General features: G+C 37.5%; 3 protein-coding genes across 4 annotated transcripts; 2 read left to right on the top strand and 1 right to left on the bottom strand.

Moving 5' to 3' along the window:
- Window positions 1-203: 203 nt before the first annotated feature.
- LOC111783316 (protein disulfide isomerase-like 1-4) lies at window positions 204-4,892 on the top strand. The gene is made up of 12 exons (XM_023664237.2): window positions 204-816; window positions 1,042-1,171; window positions 1,380-1,545; window positions 1,647-1,765; window positions 1,879-1,959; window positions 2,364-2,450; window positions 2,913-2,987; window positions 3,087-3,155; window positions 3,244-3,324; window positions 3,405-3,539; window positions 4,365-4,421; window positions 4,530-4,892. The coding sequence occupies exons 1-12, from the start codon at window positions 239-241 to the stop codon at window positions 4,716-4,718; spliced, it is 1,767 nt and encodes a 588-aa protein (XP_023520005.2). The 5' UTR covers window positions 204-238; the 3' UTR covers window positions 4,719-4,892.
- Window positions 4,893-6,353: 1,461 nt separating this feature from the next.
- LOC111783319 (uncharacterized) lies at window positions 6,354-7,771 on the top strand. The gene has a single exon (XM_023664240.2). It carries the CDS (start codon window positions 6,945-6,947, stop codon window positions 7,443-7,445), a length of 501 nt encoding a protein of 166 aa, XP_023520008.2. The 5' UTR covers window positions 6,354-6,944; the 3' UTR covers window positions 7,446-7,771.
- A 6,018-nt stretch (window positions 7,772-13,789) lies between these two features.
- Window positions 13,790-20,404, bottom strand: LOC111783112 (4-hydroxy-3-methylbut-2-en-1-yl diphosphate synthase (ferredoxin), chloroplastic). Of its 2 annotated transcripts, none has more exons than XM_023663997.2 (20): window positions 20,260-20,404; window positions 19,437-19,665; window positions 18,537-18,694; window positions 18,068-18,174; window positions 17,886-17,986; window positions 17,730-17,806; window positions 17,339-17,458; window positions 17,002-17,232; window positions 16,527-16,643; window positions 16,321-16,395; window positions 16,158-16,235; window positions 15,994-16,053; window positions 15,846-15,908; window positions 15,616-15,760; window positions 15,353-15,491; window positions 15,197-15,274; window positions 14,951-15,110; window positions 14,781-14,879; window positions 14,584-14,688; window positions 13,790-14,092 (listed from the first exon to the last, which is right to left on the bottom strand). In XM_023663997.2, exons 2-20 carry the CDS (start codon window positions 19,645-19,647, stop codon window positions 13,991-13,993), a joined length of 2,226 nt encoding a protein of 741 aa, XP_023519765.2. In that variant the 5' UTR covers window positions 19,648-19,665; window positions 20,260-20,404; the 3' UTR covers window positions 13,790-13,990. The 2 variants fall into 2 exon arrangements, with proteins under 2 accessions (XP_023519765.2, XP_023519766.2); XM_023663998.2 differs by having other exon boundaries at window positions 19,437-19,660.
- Between the last annotated feature and the right edge of the window lie 6,633 nt (window positions 20,405-27,037).

The following is a 27,037-nucleotide window of genomic DNA, read 5'->3' as shown; positions in this document are numbered from 1 at the left end:
TATAACATTAAAATTGGTTTTCCGTTATAAAAAGAAATAATGTCATTCTTATTAGTTATTAGTGATCTGTGACGATAATCGACCAATCAAAAGCTTTCTCATTTCCAGCTCGACAATTATTTTTTATAATATGACTAACGGCGTCGTTTTGGCCCATTGACCTTTGGTCATCAGTCGCCACTCTTATAAACCCTTCCAAACTCACCAGATCTGTTTCGGATCCGAAATTCTTCTCACAATGGCTACTCGAACTCTTCTTCTTCTTGCTGTGGCTGCTCTGCTTCTCTTCTCCAATTCCGTTCTCTGTAAAGATGATTCCCCTGCCAAAGATCCACCTGCCAAGGCTACCGACGACGATGATGAAGATCTCAGCTTCCTAGAGGAGCCGAACGAGGCCAACGGTGCCTCCGGTCATAATCTCCCTGATTTTGATAATTTCGAAGGAGGAGCTGAGGATGAGGATTTTGGGGACTTCTCCGACTTCGAAGACTCGGAAGGTGATGGAGATGAACACAAGGCGCCGGTGGTGGATGACAAGGACGTTGTTGTCTTGAAGGAGGGTAACTTCAGTGATTTTGTCAAGAAGAATCGGTTTGTTATGGTGGAGTTTTATGCTCCATGGTGTGGTCATTGCCAGGCGTTGGCGCCAGAATACGCGGCTGCGGCCACTGAATTGAAGGGCGAGAACGTGGTTTTGGCGAAGGTTGATGCGACGGAGGAGAACGAATTGGCGCAGCAGTATGATGTTCAAGGATTTCCTACTGTTTATTTCTTCTCTGATGGAGTCCACAAACCTTATCCTGGACAGAGGACCAAGTAAGTGTACTGAATTATAAGTTTTATTTGGCTCTGATTGATGCTTCCGAAATGGAGCGAATTCTCGACTTCAGATTTGTGTTTTTTACTTCGAGATCTAGATAGTTGAAATGTTTACTACAATGCGTTGATAAGTCAACGTTATATTACATCTCTGATCTGTGCGTGTTCACTGTTCATGGTTTACATACGTATTTATACGCTTATTGCCACGTCTTTTTACAGGGATGCTATACTAACCTGGATCAAGAAGAAGACCGGACCTGGTATTTACAACATAACTTCGGTGGAAGATGCTGAACGGATTCTGACTTCTGAAACTAAGCTTGCTGTTGGTTACCTGAACTCCTTGGTGGTGAGTTTACTCGGTTCTGTTTGTTTTATGTGCTGTTCCCTTTATATGCTTGCATTTATGACTTTTGATTTGAAATGTGATGCCATTTCTTCGATCGACTTCATGAACTGTACAAATCTATACGGATACTGTAGTGTCAGTTGCTCAATGGACAAATCTATACGGATACTTACTATTTTCTTCATGATCTCGTGTTGCTATTTGACAGGGCTCTGAGAGCGATGAGCTTGCTGCTGCTTCAAGACTGGAAGATGATGTCAACTTTTACCAAACGGTGATTCCTGAAGTGGCAAAGCTTTTCCACATTGAAGCTTCAGCGAAACGCCCTGCCTTGGTCCTGCTTAAGAAGGAGGCTGAAAAACTGAGCCGCTTTGGTTAGATTATTACTTTGTTTTTTAGTAATCACTTGAAGAGATTCCTTAAAATGAGATATTTTGGCTGGATTGAAATTTACTGAGTTTCGTTTCTGGTACAGATGGGGAGTTTTCCAAGTCTTCAATTGCTGAATTTGTATTTGCCAATAAGCTTCCTTTAGTTACAACGTTTACTAGAGAAAGCGCACCTTTGATTTTTGAAAGTTCAATTAAGAAACAGGTATTGTAGTATAAAATATGCTCCTTGAAATGGCTATCACCTTGAACAACTTTGTTTGTGAAGTTCAGCTCAAGAATTCCTTTATTCTTGACACATTTGTGTTTTTCTCGCAGTTGATTCTATTTGCAATTTCAAATGATTCAGAGAAACTCCTCCCCATATTTGAAGAATCAGCGAAGTCTTTTAAAGGAAAGGTACAGTTGTTGATAAGTAGACCTTTAACAATTAACTTGAGCTTTTCCAGACTGCTAGCCCAACAATATAGATTTTGGTCATTAGCTCATCATGTTTCTTACTACATTTTATTTAATAGGACTGTAACTATTGGCTATGAACAGAGTAGGGTATTTGAACTATAATTTTATTGTCCATAATCGGGAAGCAAAGTTCAAAATCGAAGGCTCGGTCTCTGTGAATAGGAATATATGTTGCCCTTGCGTCGTAAATTCAGAAAATTGTCTTGTTTGTTTCATGTAGCTATTAACGAGGAGTTGTGAGATGCATTTTTATGCTGGACTTCTGATTTGCAGTTGCAGCATTTTGCAATCCAGGGGTTGCTTTCTGTATTTTCATTTTAAATTTTGTATGTTTGATGCAGCTCATTTTCGTTTATGTGGAGATTGATAACGAAGATGTCGGAAAGCCAGTATCAGAGTATTTCGGCATTAGCGGCAATGGTCCACAGGTTTCATTTCTAGATACAATTTACGGATGTTTGCTTAACTTTATTAAAGCTTGAGATTGGCAAGTCTAAATTAGTGTAATATGCATTTGGATTATATGAAAAATTGTATAGGTTATGGAAACACAAGTTCGTGTAATCTATACTTTTTTTGGTTCGCGTATGATTTGTAAAATTGAGTAGGTATTAGGTTGTATAACATCCTTGAGCTTTTATTTTCATGTGTTTCCAAAGTTCGAAATGAAAATACTACAATGAAAAAATAATTTTACAAATTGGCTTTGAAATTGAAAACATGGTAGTAAACTCTTTCATAAATGAATGCAACTCAAATTTTAAAACATATTGTACTTCACTTGAAATCGGGTTAGCCCGAAATTTGTGCTTGATGAGGAAGTTCGGTTGAACTTGGTTGTTCGTATATTTAAATGTTGTGATGAAATTGAAAATTTTGCTTTCATATAGGTTCTTGGATACACTGGAAATGAGGACAGCAAGAAATTTGTGCTTGATAAGGATGTTACCTTGGAAAATATTAAGGTCCAGCAATTCATCTTCCTTCCTATCCCCGTAAAGATTATCTTGTTTTGCTTTGACTTTTCATCTAATTTCTATTTCCCCATCCGATTCAATGGATAGGCTTTTGGAGAAAATTTCTTGGAAGACAAGCTAAAACCCTTTTATAAGTCAGATCCCATTCCTGAGACTGTAAGTTAAACTCACTCACTTTTCCTGTCAGTATAACTTTACTTTTCTTATTTGATCTCTAGAATGTGTTTTTTCCTTGTTCGTGTAGAATGATGGCGACGTGAAAATAGTGGTTGGAAATAACTTCGATGAAATTGTTTTAGATGAATCCAAGGACGTTCTCCTCGAGGTATCGAGTAATTCAACAAGCATTTATGTGTTCGCCCTCTCATGTAGTTCTTTATATACTAATTTAGGTTTCCTTTCCAGATTTATGCTCCTTGGTGTGGGCATTGCCAAGCACTGGAACCAACTTACAACAAGCTTGCTAAACATCTACGTGGCATCGATTCACTCGTCATTGCTAAGATGGACGGCACAACAAATGAGCATCCCCGGGCAAAGGTATCGTGATTTTGTTGTCACCTTTTTGCATTTTTCATTGTTGCTCTTACACATTGGAAGGAAAATCCCTATCACTTGATGATGGTTGATGATGGGTGTTTTGGTTTTAGGCCGGCCTCGTTTGATTACCATTTGATTTTTGAAAATTGTGTCTGTTTTCTCACAATTTCTTTATAACCGTTTTTTTCAGTTCACAATCAAATTCTTAAAAGAAAAACAAGTTTTTAAAAAACTACATAAAAACTTGGCTTCGATTTTAAAAACAAGTTCATAATTTTCAAAATTTGAAAGATCAAACGGTTATCCACCCACTGGGGTACATTTTTTTTTTTTGTTGCTATAATTTTTTTTTCTCTCTCTCTCTCTTTATATTTTGGGACCATGATGGAACATATGAGATAGAGTACGTTACATAGTCTGCTTTAGGGATTGACAACTTACCCATTCGGTGACTTTGGCACTGGATGTTCCAAAAATGGGGGTACTATCGGAGTGGGTGAATTCAATAATAGACGCCTATTGGCATTCTAGTCTTCCTTCTCCTTTCAGGGCCTACCCGAAAGAGAATCCAGTGTTTCTTGGTCATGAATATCTGAATAGGATGGACCGCCCCGTAGTTTGCTTTGAACTGGAATGTCTATTATCTATATAGGGGGAGAAGATCTGTCGACCTAAGACTAAGAGAAGGGTCTATATATTTTATTTAGTTATCCAGTTAAACCAATGATTCGTTATTGTCTGCTACAAACATTTCATCCATGCGTATTTTCCAAGGATTGAACTGAAACTTATTAGAAAATTGTTTGCTCTTTGTTGTTTCAACAGTCCGATGGATTCCCAACAATTCTGTTTTTCCCTGCGGGAAATAAGAGCTTTGATCCTGTAAGTAAACATCAAACATAAACTTCGATTCATATTCTCTCTTTATTCATTGTTGTATATTGCCCCGCTTGCTCCCGAGAAGTAATTGGATCCGTTTCTGATTTCTAGATCACTGTCGATACCGATCGAACGGTTGTGGCGTTCTACAAATTCCTAAAGAAAAATGCATCAATCCCATTCAAGTTACAGAAGCCAGTCACTTCAAGTCCAAAGGCTGAGGATGGTGAAGGCAAATCCGGTGATGATGCGAAAGAAAGCGCAAAGAGCAGCACCACTGACGTAAAGGATGAATTGTGAAGAGGTATTGTAGTTTTGTAAGTTATGCATTATCTTTTATTCCCCTTTTTGTTGCCTCCCAGATTTGTAGACGACAATACTACAAACCAAAAATCGAAACAAAACACCGTATTTTTCCCCCTTACTAGAGAAGTCTTGAAAGAAACTAATAACATAGATGCCTATTTTATTCTATTTTTTTTAGTTTTTCCAATTTAGTTTCAGTATCTCTACGTCTTAGTTCGATTTTGTACTAAAACTTTCAAAAGTAACGTTATTGCCCTTTGATTTTTAGAGAAAAAAAAATTTAGAAATAATTTATAAGATGTAAATAGATGTTTTCGTTCATAAAATTTTTTAAAATATTTTTTTTATAATAAAGATTAAAGGTGAAATGTTACTTTAAAATTTCTTGGGTAAAATTTCTTTGAGTATTTCTTGAAAATTCAAAGGTAGTTTGGTATTATTTAAACTTAAAAGGGATATTCTTTTTAGATACTTTTTATTAATTTAGTAAGAAAAAAACTATAAAAAAGGAACATTTTGGTTATCATTGAAGAGTTTATAGTATCCAAAATGATCTCTCAAACCACAATTAGTGGTCTTTCCTCAACATTCTATTTGGACCAAATATAATCATATTCTTTTAAATAAAAAAAAGAAAATTTGTGAAAAACAACTCAATACCCAAAATAGGTTGAAATTTAACTTCCATAAATAAATAAAATAGTGAGCAAATGATAGAAGGGTTCAATTTGGTCATTGTTTAAAATTGTATCTAATATGTTTCAAACAAAAATAAAATAGATTCTCGAAAAAAACAAGAGTATAATTGAAACATAATTCAACCATGGTTGGGTCGGTCAGTTTAGAATTGACACTCAATAAGTAATGTTGTACTCTTATTTTTTTTAAAAAAAAATTTGAATATTGGAAAGTATCTAATAAATTCATACATATGTAATGTTCTTTTTTTTTTTTTTTAAAAAGTTGAATATTGGAAAATGTCTAATAAATTTATATATTTTCAATTTGTGTTTATCTCTTTGTATTTAATAGGTTTCACTTGTAAATTTACATTTGATTAAATTTAAAAAAATTTGATTACATTGGTGTTTATTAGATGTGAAATCAATGGCTTAAAATTTTATTTGACACAAAGTTAAAAGTAACTTTTACACGCAATATTACTAAAGTTTGAAAATGATTAAAAATACTTATGAACTTTGAACGGTCTTAAAAATATTTTTAAACTTTTAAAAGTTCAAAAAAGTATTGTAAGATTTCAATTTTTTTTTTTAAATCTAATTTTAAATAGAAACCATTAGACTTTTTAAAATTAAAAAAAAAAAAAAAAAACTTCAAAATTACTCTTACCATTAATATGCATAAAGGATCGTAGTACCACATTTAAAAAATACTCATAAACTTTTCAAAGCAACATTAATACCTTTAAACTTAAAATATTAAAGCTCGAGGACGATTTATGAGGTGTAAATAGACGATACATTAATACCTTGAAACTTAAAAAAAAAATAAAAAAAATTAAGCTTTAAGACGATATATGAAGGGTACATAGACGATTTTTGTTGAAACTTTTTTAAAAGTTTAAAAGTATTATTAAAATTTATGAATGGGTAAGGATATTTTTTTTTAGGCAAAATACAAATTTTAGAACTATTTTTATTAATTTAAGCAGGTAATAGACATTTATTTTGAATATCCTTCTAATATTATAGGGAGATGACCTGACTATAGTTAGTTCCGATCCAATCACCCATATAATATTAAAAATAAAAATAAAAATAAATATTATATATTTAATTAATAAAAAAAAGAAAAAAAAAAGTAATTTGTGTTGACTTTGTGAACTCGAACGCAACTCCTTAAGCATCTTCCTCTTAACTTTAAACAATCACTTTTATTTTTTCCCTGAAAATTTCAAAATCCCAACGCCGCCTCTCCCGGTGTCTCCTCCGTAACACTCGCCGGTCAGCCGTCGCCTCCGCCGCTTTCTCCTTCACTCCACCTACGTGGCTCAATCTCGGCCGTCCCTCTATTTTCCGTGCTCGTGAATCTAGGCCCCTCGCTTTTTGCTCATCCCGATACCAGATTTCGAGAACAGATCTGCTTCCAAACCAATCCACTCTCTTCTAAATTCTCGCTTTCTTTCCCACTTCCTTTCAACTGCTCGGATCGTGTTCTTCGTTCGCCTTCTTCTGGATTTTGTAGAAGATTCGAGAAAATATGGCCAAGGTCACATCAATTTGTTGCGCGGTTCTTTCGGTTCTGCTTTTGGCGCAGTTCTCTGTTTCTGTGGATTTTCCCGCGGAATCTCCCGCTCCGCCACCGCAGACTGGCGCGGATTCCCCTCCGCCGCGTTCTCCTTCGAGAATCTCCAGTCCTCCGGCTCCATCGCCTCGGAATGCACCGGTGAGTTCTCCTCCAGCACCTCCACTATCAGATCTTGCTCCTGGTTCGTCTCCAACTCCACCGCCTCCTCCTTCCTCTTCTCCGTCTCCACCGCCATCCGAAGCTAGCGACATTAGCCGGAACAATGTGAGCAAAAACGACGAATCGGATGAAGAATCGAAGAACGGAATGAGTGGAGCGAAGAAATTCGGAATCGCAATAGGAGTGATCGCGGCAGTTGCTTTGATTGGATTCGGAGGATTGGTGTACAAGAAGCGCCAAGACAATATTCGCCGGTCTCGCTATGGATATACAGCGAGGAGAGAGCTTCTGTGAAGATCGCCATGGCTCTGGTACCTTCTCGATTAATCATTCTTTTTGCGCGAATTACGATTCCATTAAACGTTAGATCATATAGTTTTTGAATTTAGATTTCATAGTCTGCTTCCTGGTTTCATCGTCTGATCTTCTCCTGAGAAGGTTTCGGAAGAGAAAATTGTTGAGAATTCATCAAATTCTTGAAGATTTGATTCCTCCATATTTACTCAAATTCTGCGTGGAATTATTGTTTCTCTTCAAATTACTTCCCCAAATCAGAATCATTTTCATTCCGTTGTCGTCTTCAATCCCTTACCATTTGTAATGTTCATTAAATTTGCATACTGACAGAAGAATTCAACTGAATCTGTTTCTATCTGTAATGTTCATTAAATTTACTCAAATTCTTTTTTTTTTTAATTTAAATTAATCTGAACAATAATGGCGAGAAATTTGAATTAAAGTCAAATTTTTTATTTATTATTATTATTATTTTTAAAAAGAGGAATCTTTTATTTTCTTTTTAAATTTAAAAATAGTTTTGTAGTCTATAAATAAGTCTAATAAGAGACGAGAGATTTTTAAAATTTTGTTTAATTGTAATTTTGTCATTTTGTCTTTTTATACTTTTATTTAATGAACTAAAAAAATAATAATTATTACTTATTTGTGACAAATTCTTTCTTATTTACTATTATTGTTATGATTAAAAACATGTTACTATTTGATTTTCAACTTGAATCACTTTTTAATTAATTTATTTGAATGATTAAAGATATGTTATATTATAATTTTAAATATAATAAAAGTAATTTAAATCAATTTTTTTTTTCTTGTTTCAAAAACTTAAAAAATATTACTCTTAAGTATCAAGTTAGTGTATATTAAGTTTAAAAAGTGCCAATGAAATTTCAAAAAAGTAATATTATTCTTAAATTTTTAAAAGAAATTCTTAAGTTACTAATAATTTTATTAAAAGTAATAGTATTTTTTTTTTTAATTAAAGATATTAATGAAAATTTTAAAAAATTTAAAAATATTTTTCAAAGTTAGAATGATATATTTAAAATAAAATATCAACTATTCACATACAAGAATTTTTTTTGTTAAAAAAAAATTTAAATGTTGAAGAGTATTATTAAAATAATTCAATTAATTAAAACGTTAAAGGTTCAAATATTCTCATTAAAAGTTAATACTCATTATTCATTTTCGGATAAAATTAATACTCATTATTCATTTTCCAAATAAAATGGTTTGAAAAGGATTTTAATTTTGAGATATTTTATTCCAAAATATTACATTTGCAACATGCTATTTAAAAAAAGAAAAAAGAAAAAAGGATAAATAACACATTTTGTCATTAAAATTCAATAAAATTTAATTTGTAATAATTTAAATCTCAGGTAACAATTGAGTTCATTTACTATTGAACACATTTCCCCAGTTATTTTTATTTGATTTATCAATATATATATAAAATTTTATTAAATTTTAGTAATACTTTTTCCGACATGGAACCAATAAAAAATTTAAAGTGGATCGACGGTTTGGGGTTCCACTATGGGCCGACGGTTTGTGCTTCAAACATGGGCCTTTTGGGCTTCAACTATGGGCCGACATGAACTTCCATTATGGGCCTATTTGGGCTTCTACCATGGGCCTACTTGGGCTTCCACTATGGGCTGACAATTCGGCCTTCAACTATGGGCCTTTTGGACTTCCACTACGGGCCGATTTGGGCTCACTATGGGCCGACCTGAACTTCCATTATGGGCCTTTTGGGCTTCTACCATGGACCTACTTGGGCTTCCAATATGGGCCGACAGTTTGGGCTTTCACAATGGGCCGACGGTTTGGGCTTCGAATATGGGCTGACAGTTTGGGCTTCCACTATGGGCCGACAATTTGGGCTTCCAATATGCGCCGACCTGAACCTCCATTGTCGGCCTATTTGGGATTCTACCATGGGTCTACTTGGGCTTCCACTATGGGCTGACGGTTCGGCCTTCAACTATGGGCCTTTTTGGCCTTCCACTACGGGCTGATTTGGGCTTCCACTATGGGCCGACCTGAACTTACACTATGGCCCTATTTGGGCTTCTACAATGGGCCTACTCGGGCTTCCAATGTGGGCTGACAGTTTGGGCTTCCAATATGGGCCGATAATTTGGGCTTTCACAATGGGCTGACGGTTTGGGCTTCCACTATGGGCCGAACATTTGGGCTTCCAATAAGGGCCGACCTGAACTTCCATTATGGGCCTATTTCGGCTTCTACCATGGGCCTACTTGAGCTTCCACTATGGGTTGACGGTTCGGCCTTCCACTATGGGTCGATTTGGGCTTTCACTATGGGCCAACCTGAACTTCGGGCCTATTTGGGCTTCTATCATGGGCCTACTTGGGCTTCCACTATGGGCTGACAGTTTGGGGTTTTACTATGAGCCGACAGTTTGGGCTTCCAATATGGGCTGACGGTTTGGGCTTCCACTATGGGCCAACGGTTTGGGCATCCAATATGGGCTAACGGTTTGGGCTTCCAGTATGGGCCGATGGTTTGGGCTTTAAATATGGGCCTTTGGGCTTCCACTACGGGTCGACGGTTTGGGCTTCCACTATGGGCCGACGGTTTGGGCTTCAAATATGGGCCTTTTGAGCTTCCAATATGGGCCGACGGTTTGGGCTTCCACTATGGGCCAACTGTTTGGGCTTCCAATATGGGCTAACGGTTTGGGCTTCCACTATGGGCCGTTGTTTGGGCTAACGGTTTGGGTTCCAATATGGGCCGACGGTTTGGGCTTCCAATATGGGCAGACGCTTTGGGCTTCCAGTATGGGCCTACAGTTTGGGCTTCAAATATGGGCCTTTTGGGCTTCCACTATGGGCCGACGCTTTGGGCTTCCAATATGGTCTGACGCTTTGGGCTTCCATTATGGGCCTACAGTTTGGGCTTCAAATATGGGCATTTTGGGCTTTCACTATGGGCCGACGGTTTGGGCTTCAAATATGGGCCGACGGTTTGGGCTTCAAATATGGGCCTTTTTGGCTTCCACTATGGGCCGACGGTTTGGGCTTCCACTATGGGCCAACGGTTTGAGCTACCACTATGGGCTATCGGTTAGGCTTTCCACTATGGGCCGTTGGTTTGGGCTTCAAATATGGGCCTTTTGAGCTTCCAATATGGGCCGACCGTTTGGGCTTCCAATATGGGCCCATAGTTTGGGCTTCCACTATGGGCCAACTGTTTGGGCTTCCAATATGGGCTAACGGTTTGGGCTTCCACTATGGGCCGTTGTTTGGGCTTCCAGTATGGGCTAACGGTTTGGCCTTCCTATCTGGGCCGACGGTTTGGGCTTCCAATATGGGCAGACGCTTTGGGCTTCCAGTATGGGCCTACAGTTTGGGCTTCGAATATGGGCCTTTTGGCTTTCACTATGGGTCGACCGTTTGGGCTTCCAATATGGGCCTTTTGGGCTTCCACTATGGGGCGACGATTTGGGTTTCCAATGGGCCGACGGTTTGGGCTTCCACTATGGGCCAACGGTTTGGGCTTCCAATATGGGCTAACGGTTTGGGCTTCCAGTACGGGCCGTTGGTTTGGGCTTCCTATATGGGTCGACGTTTTGGGCTTCCAATATGGGCAGACGCTTTGGGCTTCCATTATGGGCCTACAGTTTGGGCTTCAATTATGGGCCTTTTGGGCTTCCACTATGGGCCGACGGTTTGGGCTTCCACTATGGGCCTACAGTTTGGGCTTCCATTATGGGCCTACAGTTTGGGTTTCAAATTCGGGCCTTTTGGGCTTCCACTCTGGGCCGACGGTTTGGGCTTCCAATATGGGCCGACTGTTTGGGCGTCAAATATGGGCCTTTTGGGCTTCCTCTACCGGTCGACGGTTTGGGCTTCCACTATGGGCCGACGGTTTGGGCTTCCAATATGGGCCGACGAATTGGGCTTCCACTATGGGCCGACGGTTTGGGCTTCCAATATGGGCTAACGGGTTGGGCTTCCACTATGGGCCGTTTGTTTGGGCTTCCAGTATGGGCCGTTTGTTTGGGCTTCAAATATGGGCCGACGGTTTGGGCTTCCAATATGGGCAGACGCTTTGGGTTTCCATTATGGGCCTACAGTTTGGGCTGCCACTATGGGCCGACGGTTTGGGCTTCCAATATGGGCTGACGCTTTGGGCTTCCATGATGGGCCTACAGTTTGGGCTTCAAATATGGGCATCTTGGGCTTCTAATATGGACCGACGATTTGGGCTTCCAATATGGGCCGACGGTTTAGGCTTCCAATATGAGCCTTTTGGGCTTCCACTATGTGTTAACGGTTTGGGCTTCGGCTATGGGCCGACGGTTTGGGCTTCCATTATGGGCTAACGGTTTGGGTTTCCACTATGGGCTGACGGTTTGGGCTCCCAATATGGGCCGACGGTTTGTGCTTTCAATATGGGCTGACGATTTGGGCTTCCAATATAGGCCGACGGTTTGGGCTTCCAATATGGGCCGACGTTTTCGGTTCCACTATGGGCCGACGGTTTGGGCTTCCAATATGGGCCTTTTGGGCTTCCACTATGTGTCGACGGTTTGGGCTTCTACTATGGGCCTATTTGGGCTTCCAATATGGGCTGACGGTTAGGCTTTCAATTTGGGCTGACGGTTTGGGCTTCCACTATGAGCGGATTTGGGCTTCGACTATGGGCCGAAAGTTTGGGCTTCCAATATGATCCGACGGTTTGGGCTTCCACTATGGGCCGACGGTTTGGGCTTCCAATATGAGCCGACGGTTTGGGCTTCCAATATTGGCCGATTTTTACTTCCACTATGTGCCTATTTGGGCTCAATATGGGCCTATATTGTTTTCCACTATGGTCCAATTTGGGCTTCCTTAATGGACCGTTTTGGGCTTCCACTATGGGCCGACGGTTTGGGCTTCCAATATGGGCAGACGCTTTGGGCTTCCAATATGGGCCTAGTTTGGGCTGCTACTATGGGCCGACGGTTTGTGCTTCCAATAATATGGGCTGACGCTTTGGGTTTCCATGATGGGCCTACAGTTTGGGCTTCAAGTATTGGCATCTTGGGCTTCTAATATGTGCCGACGATTTGGGCTTCCAATATGGGCCGACGGTTTGGGCTTCCAATATGAGCCTTTTGGGCTTTCACTATGTGCTAACGGTTTGGGCTTCGACTGGGCCGACGGTTTGGGCTTCCAATATGGGCTAACGGTTTGGGTTTCCACTATGGGCTGACGTTTTGGGCTCCCAATATGGGCCGACGGTTTGGGCTTTCACTGGGCCGACGGTTTGGGCTTTCAATATGGGCTGACGATTTGGGCTTCCAATATAGGCCGACGGTTTGGGCTTCGAATATGGGCCGACGTTTTCGGCTTCCACTATGGGCCGACGGTTTGGGCTTCCAATATGGGCCTTTTGGGCTTCCAATATGTGTCGACGGTTTGGGCTTCTACTATGGGCCTATTTGGGCTTCCAATATGGGCCGACGGTTAGGCTTTCAATATGGGCTGACGGTTTGGGCTTCCACTATGAGCGGATTTGGGCTTCGACTATGTGCCGAAAGTTTGGGCTTCCAATATGTGCCGACGGTTTGGGCTTCCACTATGGGCCGACGGTTTGGGCTTCCAATATGAGCCGACGGTTTGGGCTTCCAATATGAGCCGACGGTTTGGGCTTCCAATATGTGCCTATTTGGGCTCAACTATGGGCCTATATTGTTTTCCACTATGGTCCAATTTGGGCTTCCTTAATGGACCGTTTTGGGCTTCCACTATGGATTTTGGGCTCCATTATGGGCCTACTTGGGCTTCCATTATGGGCCTACTTGGGCTTCTATTATGAGCCTACTTGGGCTTCCATTATGGGGAGATATGGGTTTCCACTATGGGCCTCTTTGGGTTTCCACTTTAGGCTCCCATGATGAGCCCATTTGGGCTTAGTAACTTTTGATAGGATCCGGTGTGTTTTTGTATTGGGCTTCATGGGCATCGCGATCCAACAAAAGTAGTAGTCGTTAAAGGTAAAACAAGGCGGCTAAGATAGTGTTCCAACTCCACACAGCGCGAAAGATTGGATGCCATGGCAGTCTCTTCTTTGCGATTCCTGCTTTCCCCATGGGCAACCAAAACTTCATTTCCATGCTTCCGTTTTCCCTACCCTAATTTGGTATCCATTACAAGATATTTTTGGATTTTATATGGTGTAAGTCGAACCCAAAAAAATTATCCGGAGCTGAATTGGGTTAGATGACCTTTTTGGTTGGATTGAGTTAGGCTAGTAGCATTTTTAAATTCTTAAACTTAAGGTTCTAAATTTAAAAAAGAATTGCAATTCATATGTGCAGGTTTCTATGATGAATTATTATAACCCCTTTTATACCTGAATTATTTGGTGACGGAGTAAATAGAGTCAGTAACATACCAATTACCCAATTTTCCATACCCCTTTTATATTCACTTACAACACATACGAAAGCTGTGGCCTCTCCTCTTTCTCTTCTCTCCTACCTACCAAACCAGAACTACCATACCATGCCTATGTCTCTCTCATTCTTCTGTAGGAGGCTCGACCCACCGACCGTGATCTTTTATCAGCTGAATTAGAGCATTGGTTGCATTCTCCATAGCGATTCCACGCTTCACCACGGTCTGTAGAAAATTCATCTTCTTATCAAGTTACAATTACAATATCATTCATATTTCAACAATGAAGATACATTATAAACACAATGGGGGAGAGAAATTACATGATATGGTTTGTAATTCATGATTTCAAATTTTGAACTGTTACACAAACTGAAATAGTAATCCATTCCCTAAGAAGATATTTAGTCCTGAATTATGGTTTACTATAGGTATCATATTTGACCATTTATTATAGGCAAATATGTTGTATGATATTTAACTTTTTATTACGGTTTACCATAACTATTATATTTGACATTTTATTATAGGCAAATATCTTGTATCCTCTTTCCATTTTCTTTGTAGTTTATCTGATTCTATAAATGATTATAAACAGAGAATTTTAGGACCATTTAGGTGTGGTGGTTTTAGCAAATAATCTCATCCGTTTGAATGTTTTTGATAATTACAGTGATTGGACTACTTTGAAGCATAAAAAAAAAGATAGCCATTACCTTCCCGACATAGAGATCGATCTTTCCGGGGGAACCCCCAACGTACCCAAAGTCAGCATCAGCCATCTCCCCAGGACCGTTAACAATGCAACCCATAATTGCAATCTGATGACATTGAGGAAGAAAGGAATTTCAAGAATGAATTTTGTTTTTTTGACATCATTTCAAGAGAGTTACACAGAGCTATGTCCACTTACAGAAACGCCAGGCAGATGTGATGTCTTTTCCCGTATTTCCGCACTTATTTCTTGAAGGTCAAACAATGTTCTGCCACAAGATGGGCATGAAACATACTCCTGCAATGACACTAAATTTAGTAATCGAGAAATAACACTAAATTTCATTTCATGGACGGAAAAATTCTTACAGTCTTTGTATTTCTCATTCTGCAGCCCTGCAGCAAATTGAAGGATGTATTCCTTATGAAATCGAAGTCCTTATCTGGGGCCTCTAATAGGACACCATCTCCGAGGCCGTCCACCAAAAGGGCTCCCGCATTCGAACCAGCACCGATAACCAAGTCATCCCTATAAGTAGTAAGGGAAAAATAAAACTCACTGCTTGAACACTTCAAATAATAATCAAGTTAATCAACAATAACAACTATATCTACCTGTGAGTTCCCTTTGGAAACTGAATGTGATGAATCACCGGAAAACTGAGACCGTTCTCCGATAAGTACTCGAATAACCTGAAATTAACATTTGACAAGATGTTGAACAAGGGAAAGTATAGCATTTGACAAGATGTTAAAGGAATATTGTTATACCTCCTTGCAGCATGCACTCTGCTGACTTTGTCTTCTGAATATGGTAAATCATGAAAAAGCATTGTTGCATCAATCTCTTTCAAGACATCCAGATCATTGTTCGATTCATCACCTCGTACAGATACAACCAAGCGTGTGCCTGAGAGAATTCATTAACATGGGATGTGCAAGGAATTTAACAATATGTAAGTATGTATGTATGTATGTATATACTGAATTAGAAACAGGGCAAACTAACTGGAATTGGAAGTAGCGCAACATACCGTCTGGTAAAAGTTTGTGAACACCAGAGGACAACTCCTTGAGAGTGACCAGAGCCATGGCATTGGGCAATGGCTTTGTGAGTTGTTCTGACAAAGGAGTTATAATACCCATACTTATGTCTATCAGCCTTTTGAGGGCTAGACGCTGATCATGAGAACAGAAGATATCAAATTTTGATTGGCCCCACAAATAAATAACAACACATCACAAACTGAAAGTAAGTCCTTACAGCATCAGCATCATCTACTGAAGGAAGCTCTCTCAGTAAGATTGAATCCACCGTCGCTAGATCCTAACCATATTGACAAAACTGTGAGGAAAAAGAACCCAAAAGGTTGAAACAAATGGATTATTTTATACAGAGAAAAAAATGAGACCTTAAATGGCATGCCAACAACAAGCTTTGCTGCAAGAGACTTGTACAAAAGTTCTGGCATCTGGAGTTAGGAAAACAAGAAGTTAGATAGTTTCCATTAGTCCACCTTTTGAATCTTGAGATACCCCATGGGAATTGAGGTCAGGAAAGTTTTGACTATTGCACCTTTAATTGATCCAAGGAAACTGACATGAGAACAGAACCGTCACGGTGCAAAGCACCTCTATAATCCACCTCCTCACCCTGTACAACAATCAAGCATTTCTCTTAATCCAAGTCCAGAAAGCAGTACGACAGAGTAGAATGATAAAAAAAGAAAAAAGCTGACCTCCTTTTGAATGGGCAACTGGCCAGATCGACGCTGGAAATCAAAATAGTGTCTGTGTTTTTCCTCGTATGGCACCTACAGACAAGGAAGGAATTGTGTGTTTACAATATTCAGATTAAAGTGATTGGACATAGAAGACTGACCACACAACAACTACAACAAGAAAAAAAAAGAAGGGGGGGGGGGGGGGGGGGGGGGGGTCCTACCACTCCTTTCTGAAGTTCAGCTGCTCTCATTCCAAGGTTTGCCAGCCTTCTGCAAGGATCTATCTCCTCCTCCGGTGGTTCAGTAAGAGAAACCCTAATAGTGTCACCCAAACCATCCTGCACAACAGAAAACATTTACTAAATGCCGCACAATGATATGGTTTTTACATGTGCGTATTCCTTTGTGTATGTGATCAACCTAACCACCATCATGTGAACGCAATTTGTGGAGAACTGAAAGATAATTGACTACAGATTCTTTACAAGAAACTAGAAATCTAAAAAGAGTTAGTAAAGGTGCATGCATCGAGCATTGTTCTAATGAAATTAGTCTATTTTGCAGTAGGGTTTGAAAATGAAAACCTAGTGATATCTGGATTCAGAGTTCACATACAATTTGTGCATCAGATAACAGGGTGAAAGGCAATCATCAGATATAGAAGGACGATCATAACTCCATTTGGTGACAGAATACCTGAAGAAGGGTCCCAATGCCAATGGCAGACTTCATTCGTCCGTCCTCACCTTCTCCAGCTTCAGTAACTCCAAGGTGTAAAGGATATTCCCAGCCTTGGACATACATTTCAGCTACAAGTAAACGATATGCCTGGACCATAATTACTGGATTGCTTGCTTTCATGGAGAAGACAAAATTATGGAAGTCCAACTTTCGGCAAATTCTTGCAAACTCAAATGCTGATTCAACCTATTAGGATGTGGAATAACTTTTATCAAGGGCATCCCTAAGCTAATATCAAAAAGGAAATCATGAAAAAAGGTTATGTATAAGAATTTAGAGGAAAATTGCTCACCATTCCCCTTGGAGAATCACCAAAGTAGCTCATTATCCGATCTGAAAGGCTGCCATGATTTGTTCCAATGCGCATTGCTCTTCCATACTTCTTACACTTTTCAACTAACGGAGTAAAAACCTTTCACAATTAAAATAGGAAAAAAATCACCAACCCCATTACTTGAGATAAAATTGGGTTCATTATCGCAAAATTCATAAATTACTAAACAAAAAGTAAAAATAACATAGAATTTGGTCGTGTCATAGATTATCGTGACCATATGGCTAACTAGTAACACATGCCTTTTGTATATATTTTTTCCTGATTCCGAGGAATACAATATTTGTAATACGCTTAAGCAACATGTACTAGAAAAACACACACACACACACACACAAAAAGGTTTTACCTCCTCAATATGCTCAAGTTCTTTTTGATAATCATCATCTGTGTATTCTAGCTGTTCAAATTGAGCCCGCCTATCAGCTGAATAAAACATGAACTTGACACATGAACAATTTTTCTGAAGAAATTTTGCAGAATGTTAGTATGATAAATAGCATACCAAAATTTCCAGGGTTTACACGAATTTTATCAAAGCACTCGGCAACTCTCAATGCAACAGAAGGAGCAAAATGAATATCGGCAACCAGAGGTATATTATAACTGCAAAATAGAATTTTCAGAGAAATCATAAATTGAGGAAACCAATCTCCAAAAATGTCCAATGTATTACATTAAACCTACTTTTTCTGCACAAGGGTGTTCTTGATCTCAAAACATGCATCTGCTTCTTTCTTCCCTTGAACTGTTATCCGAACAATATCTGCTCCCTTGTCGGCTATTTTCATGACCTACTAACACAAATCGGTCATCTTAAAATCATATAAAAGTACATGATATGACAATATAAACTATGATTATGTCGATGTCTTTCTTAGTTTCTGTAGACTCCATCATCCATATTGTCCATGAGAAGAAATCAAGAAGAATTTGGACAAAGCTACAACAAGAACTTTTATTACTTGATTATACAATTCATCATTTAATTATGAGGTTTCAACATGTTCAGCATCGATCGTGGTGATACTCATAATCCATTCACTACAACATCTCACAATAAAATAAGTAATCAAAGAATGTTTTTATTGTTAGAGCACTGATGAAGGGATTGCAAAATGAAAACATAGCTGAAATAGAAGAAATGCTAAAGGACCTGTTCAACTGTTCCAGCAACATCTTTGGTGTCAGTTGTTGTCATTGTTTGAATCCTTATAGGATGCTCACTACCAAGAGCAACATTCCCAACCATCACTGTCCGTGTGTTCCTCCTGACTGTTTTGTTAACAGATTCACAGTACTTCTGTCGGGGAACTGCAAGGGATGGTGATTATCAAATAAAGCAAAACCAAACTTTAAAGTACATTTAGGACATTCTTAAATAACATTTCATCTTTAGCATTTTCAGAAATTGAAACATGGGTAAAAACAAAACTAATTTGTGAACATCATTTAGTGGAACACGTGTGTCATGCATTACTACGTTCCTTAGATCTCATCATGTTTGAGATGAGGGTTCGTCGAAGTCATCATGATTCAGTGATCAATTCTAATATGCAACAATAGGTTACAAAAACAAATCTTTATGACTCGTATTTCACCTCATTGTTTTTGTCTTTGGATAGGGTAGCCAATGTCTCTACTAATTCTATCGGCACTCAGTATATCCATATGAAAAATACAATATTGTTCAGGATGTACATTGAAAAATTTACTTATTAGAATCGGAGCTCACGTGTTTGAACTAATCTATCGTGATTTTCTCCCTATCTGTATGTTAAACATACTCTTATCAATTATCATAAACTTTTGGGGTTAGAGATGATTTAAGCCATATGTTCCTTATTAGTTTCAAATTCTCTCACTGCCGTAAAGTGTGCCATGAACCTGTTTAAAATAACACCATTTCTCTCTCAATTCCAGTCGAAGCCAGATGATAAGTCAACAAAAGTAAAATCCATATTTGATTTTCATCTCCTTTATTTGCCACCAAAAATCAGGTAAAAGATGGATAAGACGAGGGCTAAATACTCCACATGCATGGTTAAAATTTTACCCAAGAGAGAACTTCCTTCCGAGGCAGGCTGAAGCTCCGCAATATCAGAGCCAGGATTTGAATTCCGTATAATCAAAACCTTTCTTCCACGAGACCTAATGCTCTTCAAATCGGAGACTTTTACTGATTCCAACCGCTTGGCAAATCCCAAGTTCACATTTCCGCCTTTCAATCCCGAAAGGTGCGACGGTAACGTTCCGGCAGAAGCCATTTCCGATGACGATCTTCACTACAACAAACCGTAGATTGATCAAAATCCAACTCAGCCCCAAAACATAAATTGAAGACGAGAAAACTCAAGAAACTCCTTCAAGTCATAGAACAACCATCTCAAAAATACTTGGAGACAAAAGCCTCCGACTGAAAACCATAACTACGTTACCATAACGAGAATCGAAACAGAAAGAAATAAAAACAAAACCACTCGTAAACTTCAGAATCCAATGTGCTAGAAAAGGTTATTTAAAAAAATTACAAAATCCAGTGCATGCCACACGCTCAACTTTGTAATTTCAAACACGAATACTCATCACTCGTCAAAGCAAACAAAAATTTCCATAATAAGAATCGGAAAACATAGCAAAAACCACCTCAAATTCATCCTGAAAAAATCAGTGAAGAAAACAACTCTTACAAGCACGGTAAAATACGAATTTGAAAGAGAAATAAGTCTCCGACTCGGTTCAAGATGATGGATTATTACTCTTGACTCGTCAAAGTAAACAAAAATTCCACAATAAGAACCGGAAAAACAGCAAAAACACCTCAAATTCATCCTGGATAATTCACAAACAAGGAAATAAGTGGATAAAACAACACATACAAGCTTGAGATTCTGAATCCGGAAAGAGAAATCAGCCTCCGATTTGAGAGGAAAGTTTGAGAATGATGGAGGACTGAGGCTGAGAAGGCAAAGAACTGGTGGTTGTAGGAGAATTCGCCCGTAAAATTGTGGACGATTTTATGTATTTGAATTATTAATTAATATTTTCGAACATGGAATTTAATTTTTTTTTTAAATATGAAAATGGAAATAAAAAAAAGGGTTTAATTGGTATTTTGGTCACCATAACCAAGCAATTTATTATTATTAATTTTTAAAAATTCATAAATATTTATTTCCAATTATTTTTTTGGCGATATTATTATAGAAATATTTTAATTCTTAGCCAATTCAAAAAACAGAAACTTCTAAACGACTATGACTCATCTAATAATGATTTTATTTTTTATTTTATAATTTTTAAAAACACTTAAATTATTAGTAAAAAAAACAAAAATTATTTTTTTTAAGTACTGTTTTTTTTAATAATTAAAAATAGTGTTTATAAATTTTATAATTAAGAGATAAAAATTAAATACTTTTAATTTTTATAAAAAAATAATTAAATAAATAATTTGTATTAGGAAATATTCAAATAAAAGTTAAATGAATTATGAAGATAAACCACAATAATTATAATAAAAATGAATAAATAATAATTCAAGTGGATAAGTGAAATAACGACAAAAACGTTTTTCGCAGAGGGCACGGGGTATATACCGATATGTATGCGTTTCAACTAGATGAAACTACTATATTACCCCTTGCATTTAATGAAAATTACAAAAATGCCATTGACGAGAGAGACGCTATTGGCGTGTGGCTGAATGTTTGTTTTATTATTATTATTAGTAGTATTAGTCGCTATAATAAAATTTTAAATTTTTAAAAAGTTTAAAAGATATTTAAATTTTTAATTGGATATTAATGTTTTAAAAAAATAATATTAAAATTTATTATATACAAAATTTAATTTTGTCCCTACATGTAAAGCTATGTTCGAAATCACTGATCTCCACAATGGTATGATATTGTCTACTCGCTCTCATACCAATCGAGACAGTATTCCTCACTTATAAACACATTATCATTTCCTAAATTAGTCAGTGTGGGGCTCATCCCGACTATTTCTATTCAAAATTTTGTATTGGTATTTGAAACTTTCCTATTTAGGTATCTCGTTCAACGTTGAGCCACACATGCTCAAAAAGGAAAAGTCTTTGTGACACGTGACACACCTAAGACCTCTAGCAAGTACACTGTATGTAGAAATACAAATCTCACATATATGTTTCTCTTTATGCATTTCACTTATGAAAAGCTTTCATCCTTTGTACGCACGTACGTCATTTAAAAATAAATATTTCTATTATAACTGTGAAATCCCACATTGGTTGGAAAGAAAAACGTATAAGGGTGTGAAAACTTCTCCTTAGTAGACGCATTTTAAAATTATGAGGCTAACGACGATACATAACATGCCAAACACAGACAGTGACTTAAGCTGTTACAATGACCCATTTACAAAAGATTAAATGTGTCATCCAAATCATCTAAATCACTGTATAGAAAGTCATTCATCGATAAGATAAATATTTTCCAAGATGATCGTATGCAACTCAATCTAAATCTTTAGTGAGTTACGAACTCTTGTGTATGTGAGCATTTGTTTGCACGGATGAGAGTGTTTGCTTGTAGCTAATTCAATTAAGTCTACAATTTTGGAGATTTACAAAATAGGAAGCTCGAAGCATTGCCTCACAAAATAGAATTCGCTCTTTCTCGGGAAAGTAGATGAGTAAGTATATTGTGAGGCACGAGCAATGGAGTCCACCCTCTCACCTGCCTAAAAAAATCGACTTATAATTGAATCATAAATAAAACGTTCATTAGAGGAATAATGGTATTTAAGCTATATAACTACAGGGGTAAAACGAGATTTTGACCGAACCCTAATGATATATATCTCGTGAAAAATTTAATCTCATACAAATTTATAAATTCAATAGAAATCGAAACCGACCCAATTAACGTGTGGTTAGAATACGTCTCTTCAATCCAATAAATTATTTTGGCAAGTTCGTTGGAATACTTTTTCCTTCTCTCCTACATGCATGGATGACTTTATGAAGGTAAGTTTTGGTGCTATTCCCCTCCCTACCATGTAATCTCTCATCAAAGGCCAAATCAGTTATTTTCCTACTTGGAAAATGCTTATTAATAAATAATAATAATTTATGTGTAATTTATTTAAATTTATATGTAACCAGCTCGATTACATAAAAAAAATTGAATCAAACTGATCACGAAGCTTATATGATTTTCAAGTGGACGGTAAATTTATCTGGGTTAGGTTTTGATTCTCGAGTTTGCATATCTGTTATAAATCATGGGCCTCCACAATGATATTATTGTCCAGTTTGAGTATAAGCTCTCGTGGTTTTACTTTTAATTTTTCCAAAATGTCTCGTACTAATAGAGATGTATTCATTACTTATAAACCCACGATCATTCCCTAAATAAGCCAACATGGGTTTCTTCCCAACAATCTCAACAATACGCTCCGTGAAACTAAAAAAATTTATGAATCTGGATCAATGAGGACGCTCATCAAGTGTTCCAACACTTTTTTTTTCTTTGTAACGAGCAACGTTGGTTGGAACGAGGACGATGAGGAAAGTGAGCGAGAGGAGAGAGAAAGAAAAATATATTTTAAATATATATATAAATAATGTCAGAATAAGAAAATTTCCCGTTTAAGAAATGACAATTGAGAAATTAAATGAAGAGCTACTCGAGCCATCACAGTTGTTTTTCAATTATTAAATATTAAGACTGATATTAACGTGTTGTGGCATGTGATACTATTTACGAATTTAGGTGAATAATATTGTAGACGATATCAATGAGTCATACGAGATTTACAAAATAAATTTAATTCTGAACCTTAAACTTGATTTTGTGTGAGTTTAATTTGATATCTGATATTTGATTTTCATTAGACATATGTTTCCTTCGAGGTTGGAGTATTTGATCTTGAAATTCAATTGTTTGAGTCTAGAAGAAATTTTTTTGATATTCGAAGTAGTTAGGTCTTCAAGGAACGTTTATGTAACAGCTTAAGCCCACCGCTAGTAAATATTGTCCGCTTTGACCCGTTATGTATCTTTGTTTTCCTCTCTAGTCGATGTGGGATCTCAAAATCCACCCCCCTCTTAGGGGCCCAACGTCCTCGCTCGCACACCTCCCGGTGTCTAGCTCTGATACCATTTGTAACGGTTCAAGCTAACCGGTATCAAATATTGTCCGCTTTTATCCGTTACTTACCCATCCGCTTCAAATATGAAAACCTAATCTTGAGATTCTCTACGGTGAATTCAAAATATGAACCTTGAAGATGGTACGGGTATTGTGGGTTTTGATGCATTTGGGCTCATCTCTTCGGGCTGTTGGCCCAATAATTTAAGAAGGCCATTTTGGGCTTATTTGAATTTGGGCCTAAATATTATACGACCCAATTTGACCCAGCTTACACTCACTCGATCGAATAGCCACGATAAAGAGACAAGTGACACTTTTTTTTTTTTTTTGTCTCCAAATTTAATTTTATAGGTTGGGTTAAATTTCGTAGAAACAAAAAAAAAATTTAACTTAACCCACCAAAAAAAATTATAACTCAACTCTATTTTACTAGACTTTTAAATTTATAATAAAAATTATAAATATTTGACGTTTGTAACAGATTAGTGCTAGATTTTTATAAAGTTTTAATTATTGATGTAAACATATATTATGGATAAATATATATTTTTAAATAATTAAAAAATAACCTAACAATATAATCAACTTGAAAATAGATGGTTGAGTTAAGTTATGAATCGGATTGCTTGAGTCACCAATTTAACGAACTTTTCAAATTTGAGATTAGATCCAATCTAATCCAATTTAAGATCAATTTCTGATTGATGGGCCACACATATATATATATATATTTATTTATTTGACAACCAATTTTGACTTCAATTTCAATAGGATTTTAATTCCAATTTGAATTCCTAGGTAATTTTGGTTGAAAGCACAACTTTGTCTTGAATTGAATTAAATTATCATTGTAATCAAAATTTATATATTTGATATAAAATTTAGATGGCTTGAATTTCTCAACAAATAATAATAATAATAATAATAATTTTGAGACAAAATTGAGAACATTCTCAGATTTTATTCCAAATTTATTTGGATTTGGAAGAGAGGATTTTTATGAAAATTTAATTTGCGATACAAAATTTGATTATGCTAAAACTTTGAATTTGAAAGTTGACAAGCTCTTGATTTCAAGCTAAACCAATTTGAATTAAATCCATACCTAATTAAAATCTAATTGGAAGTTGATTTGATTTTGAGGTAATTCCTTTCAAATGCAATTTATATTTTCAAAATTGAATTTGAATCAAAATCAAATTGTGTTCCTAGGCGGCCATAATGGATGCAAGTGGCCGGTCATTGAGAGGAAGCCACTTTGTTTGGATGAGTCTCGTCACTGTTAGACGAACACGACTCTCCACAATGGTATGATATTGTCCACTTTGAGCATAAGCTCTCATGGCTTTGCTTTGGGTTTCCCCAAAAGGCCTCATACCAATGGAGTTAGTATTCCTCACTTATAAACCCATGATCATTCCCTAAATTAGTCGATGTGGGACTTCCATCATCCAACACCTCCCCTCGAACAAAGTGCGCCTCCCCTTAATCGAGGCTCGACTCCTTTGGAGTCTTAGTCATTTTTGACTGCCTTCGAGGAGGGGCTTGGCTCCTTTTCTTTAGGAGTTCTTTGTTCGATATTTGAGGATTTGAGGATTTATCAATCTATTGGCACGACTAAGTTTAGGGCATGGCTCTGATACCATGTTAGACGAACACGACTCTCCACAATGGTATGATATTGTCCACTTTGAGCATAAGCTCTCATGGCTTTGCTTTGGGCTTCCCCAAAAGGCCTCATACCAATGGAGTTAGTATTCCTCACTTATAAACCCATGATCATTCCCTAAATTAGTCGATGTGGGACTTCCATCATCCAACAGTCACATCACACAATCGTACTAAGAAAAAAGTAGATTATGACTTCCACAAGCAAAAACGTCTTAATGTCATCGAGAAAGATGGTGAATTATCTAACATACCAAGTAGAATGTGAATGTGATGTCCCACCTTGGTTGGGGGAGAACAAAACACCCTTTATAAGGAGGTAGACACAAGGCGATGTGCCAGTAAGGACGCTGGCCCCAAAGGGGGTGGATTTGAAGGGGGTCCCATATCGATTGGAGAAAGGAACGAGTGCCAGCAAGGACGCTGGGCTCTGAAGGGGGTGGATTGTGATGTCCCACATTAGTTGGGGAGGAGAACAAAACATCCTTTATAAGGGTGTGGAAACCTTCCTGTAGCAGACGCGTTTTAAAGCCTTGAGGGGAAGCCCGAAAGAGAAAGCCCAAAGAGGATAATATACGTGTCAATAAGAATATAAAAGAGTATTATTAAGTGTGTAAGAGGCAAGTTTAATTGGGTTAGATGGTGCCCTTTGCCACGGTCATGCTCGTCCAATACGTGTTGTCCATGACCGTATGCCCATGACAAGCCAAACCCTTTATGTCTTTCCATGTTCTAGTGTTTTCCTTTTGTATTTCTAGGGAGTATAACGTTTCGGAAAAATCATATCCAGGTCTGCCAGACATAAAATGCCTCAGAATGTACTATAGGGGGATATGACTAGTTGTCAACTTCTCCCTACCCAAGGTTATATACTATAAGCCGTTGTTGTTACTCTCTTGCTTGCTTATATAACGTCTCTTTCAAAAATCTCTTTCTGCCCTCGTTTTCTAAAACCTTCTCTTAAACCGAGGCCAGAGGTTCGAGTATACGTCGCTTGGCCGTAGATGACGCAAGAACGAATTGGCTTAGCTCACTTGTCGTTGGAAAGTGAGTGCCGCACAATCGCAAGTTCGCTGCCATCAAGAGTGCGATTGTGACACCCTTCACCATCACCTCAAAAGTTAGGGATTCATCATGACATTCGATGAGCGACTCTGTAGTTAAGTTCGTATAGTGAAACATGTAAACTCAACAAATTTGATGTCAATCGGACATCAGATAGATGCTTCACGTTGGTGTAGGGCTCTTTATTAAAATGACGTAAAATGTCTTAGAATGTACTATAGGAGAGACATGGTGTTAGCTTTTCAACATTCCTAGGTCTCATGGCTTGAGCGAGCTACCCCTTGACACATGTGAGTATTATGGAGTGAGTGAGCACTGTAAGACGAATGTCTCGGACGTCTTTTTTTAAAAATGGATTTTCGAGGATAGTGTCAGGTGCTTGCTAACAGTGCACCCCTTTCCATGCGTTAAAGGTTAAAATATAAACTCAAGCTCAGGCACATGAGTATTATGTCCCTTTAAGCATTATAATGGTCGACGAGTCTTAGTAAATGTTAAAATCACTCGACAAGTACTATAATGCTCTCGACCAACCTGAAACTAATGTCACCTTTTAAAAAAATTAAGAATATTTAACGTTTATAACCGATGTTAGTGATACATCGTGACTAGTAAACGCTCGATGTTTGAACTTTATGAGATTTATATGTTAATGTAACATGCATCGTAAATAAATAAAATTTTAAAAAATATTATAAAAAACGGACAATCGAACCCAACCCGAAAATAGTCAAAATATTAAACTATATATTAAAAAGTCAAAATTGATATAAAGTATTTAATT

Source organism: Cucurbita pepo, chromosome 20 (assembly GCF_057944985.1).
Source record: "Cucurbita pepo subsp. pepo isolate OVF chromosome 20, ASM5794498v1, whole genome shotgun sequence".
NCBI lineage: Eukaryota > Viridiplantae > Streptophyta > Magnoliopsida > Cucurbitales > Cucurbitaceae > Cucurbita > Cucurbita pepo.
Note: the sequence above shows the minus strand (reverse complement) of the source record. Positions and strands in the feature narration are given on the sequence as shown.

What these genes read in the sequence shown, in the direction of transcription:
- LOC111783319 (XM_023664240.2), top strand. Translation starts at nt 6,945, where the DNA reads ATGGCCAAGGTCACATCAATTTGTTGCGCGGTTCTTTCGGTTCTGCTT.
- LOC111783112 (XM_023663997.2), bottom strand. Translation starts at nt 19,647, where the DNA reads ATGGCTTCTGCCGGAACGTTACCGTCGCACCTTTCGGGATTGAAAGGC. An exon ending in AGAGTGCATGCTGCAAGGAG is followed by an intron (nt 15,275 to 15,352) that starts GTATAACAATAT and finishes TGTTAATTTCAG; the next exon opens with GTTATTCGAGTACTTATCGG. An exon ending in TCGATCTCTATGTCGGGAAG is followed by an intron (nt 14,093 to 14,583) that starts GTAATGGCTATC and finishes AATTTTCTACAG; the next exon opens with ACCGTGGTGAAGCGTGGAAT.
- LOC111783316 (XM_023664237.2), top strand. Translation starts at nt 239, where the DNA reads ATGGCTACTCGAACTCTTCTTCTTCTTGCTGTGGCTGCTCTGCTTCTC. An exon ending in TATCCTGGACAGAGGACCAA is followed by an intron (nt 817 to 1,041) that starts GTAAGTGTACTG and finishes GTCTTTTTACAG; the next exon opens with GGATGCTATACTAACCTGGA. An exon ending in TTACCTTGGAAAATATTAAG is followed by an intron (nt 2,988 to 3,086) that starts GTCCAGCAATTC and finishes TTCAATGGATAG; the next exon opens with GCTTTTGGAGAAAATTTCTT.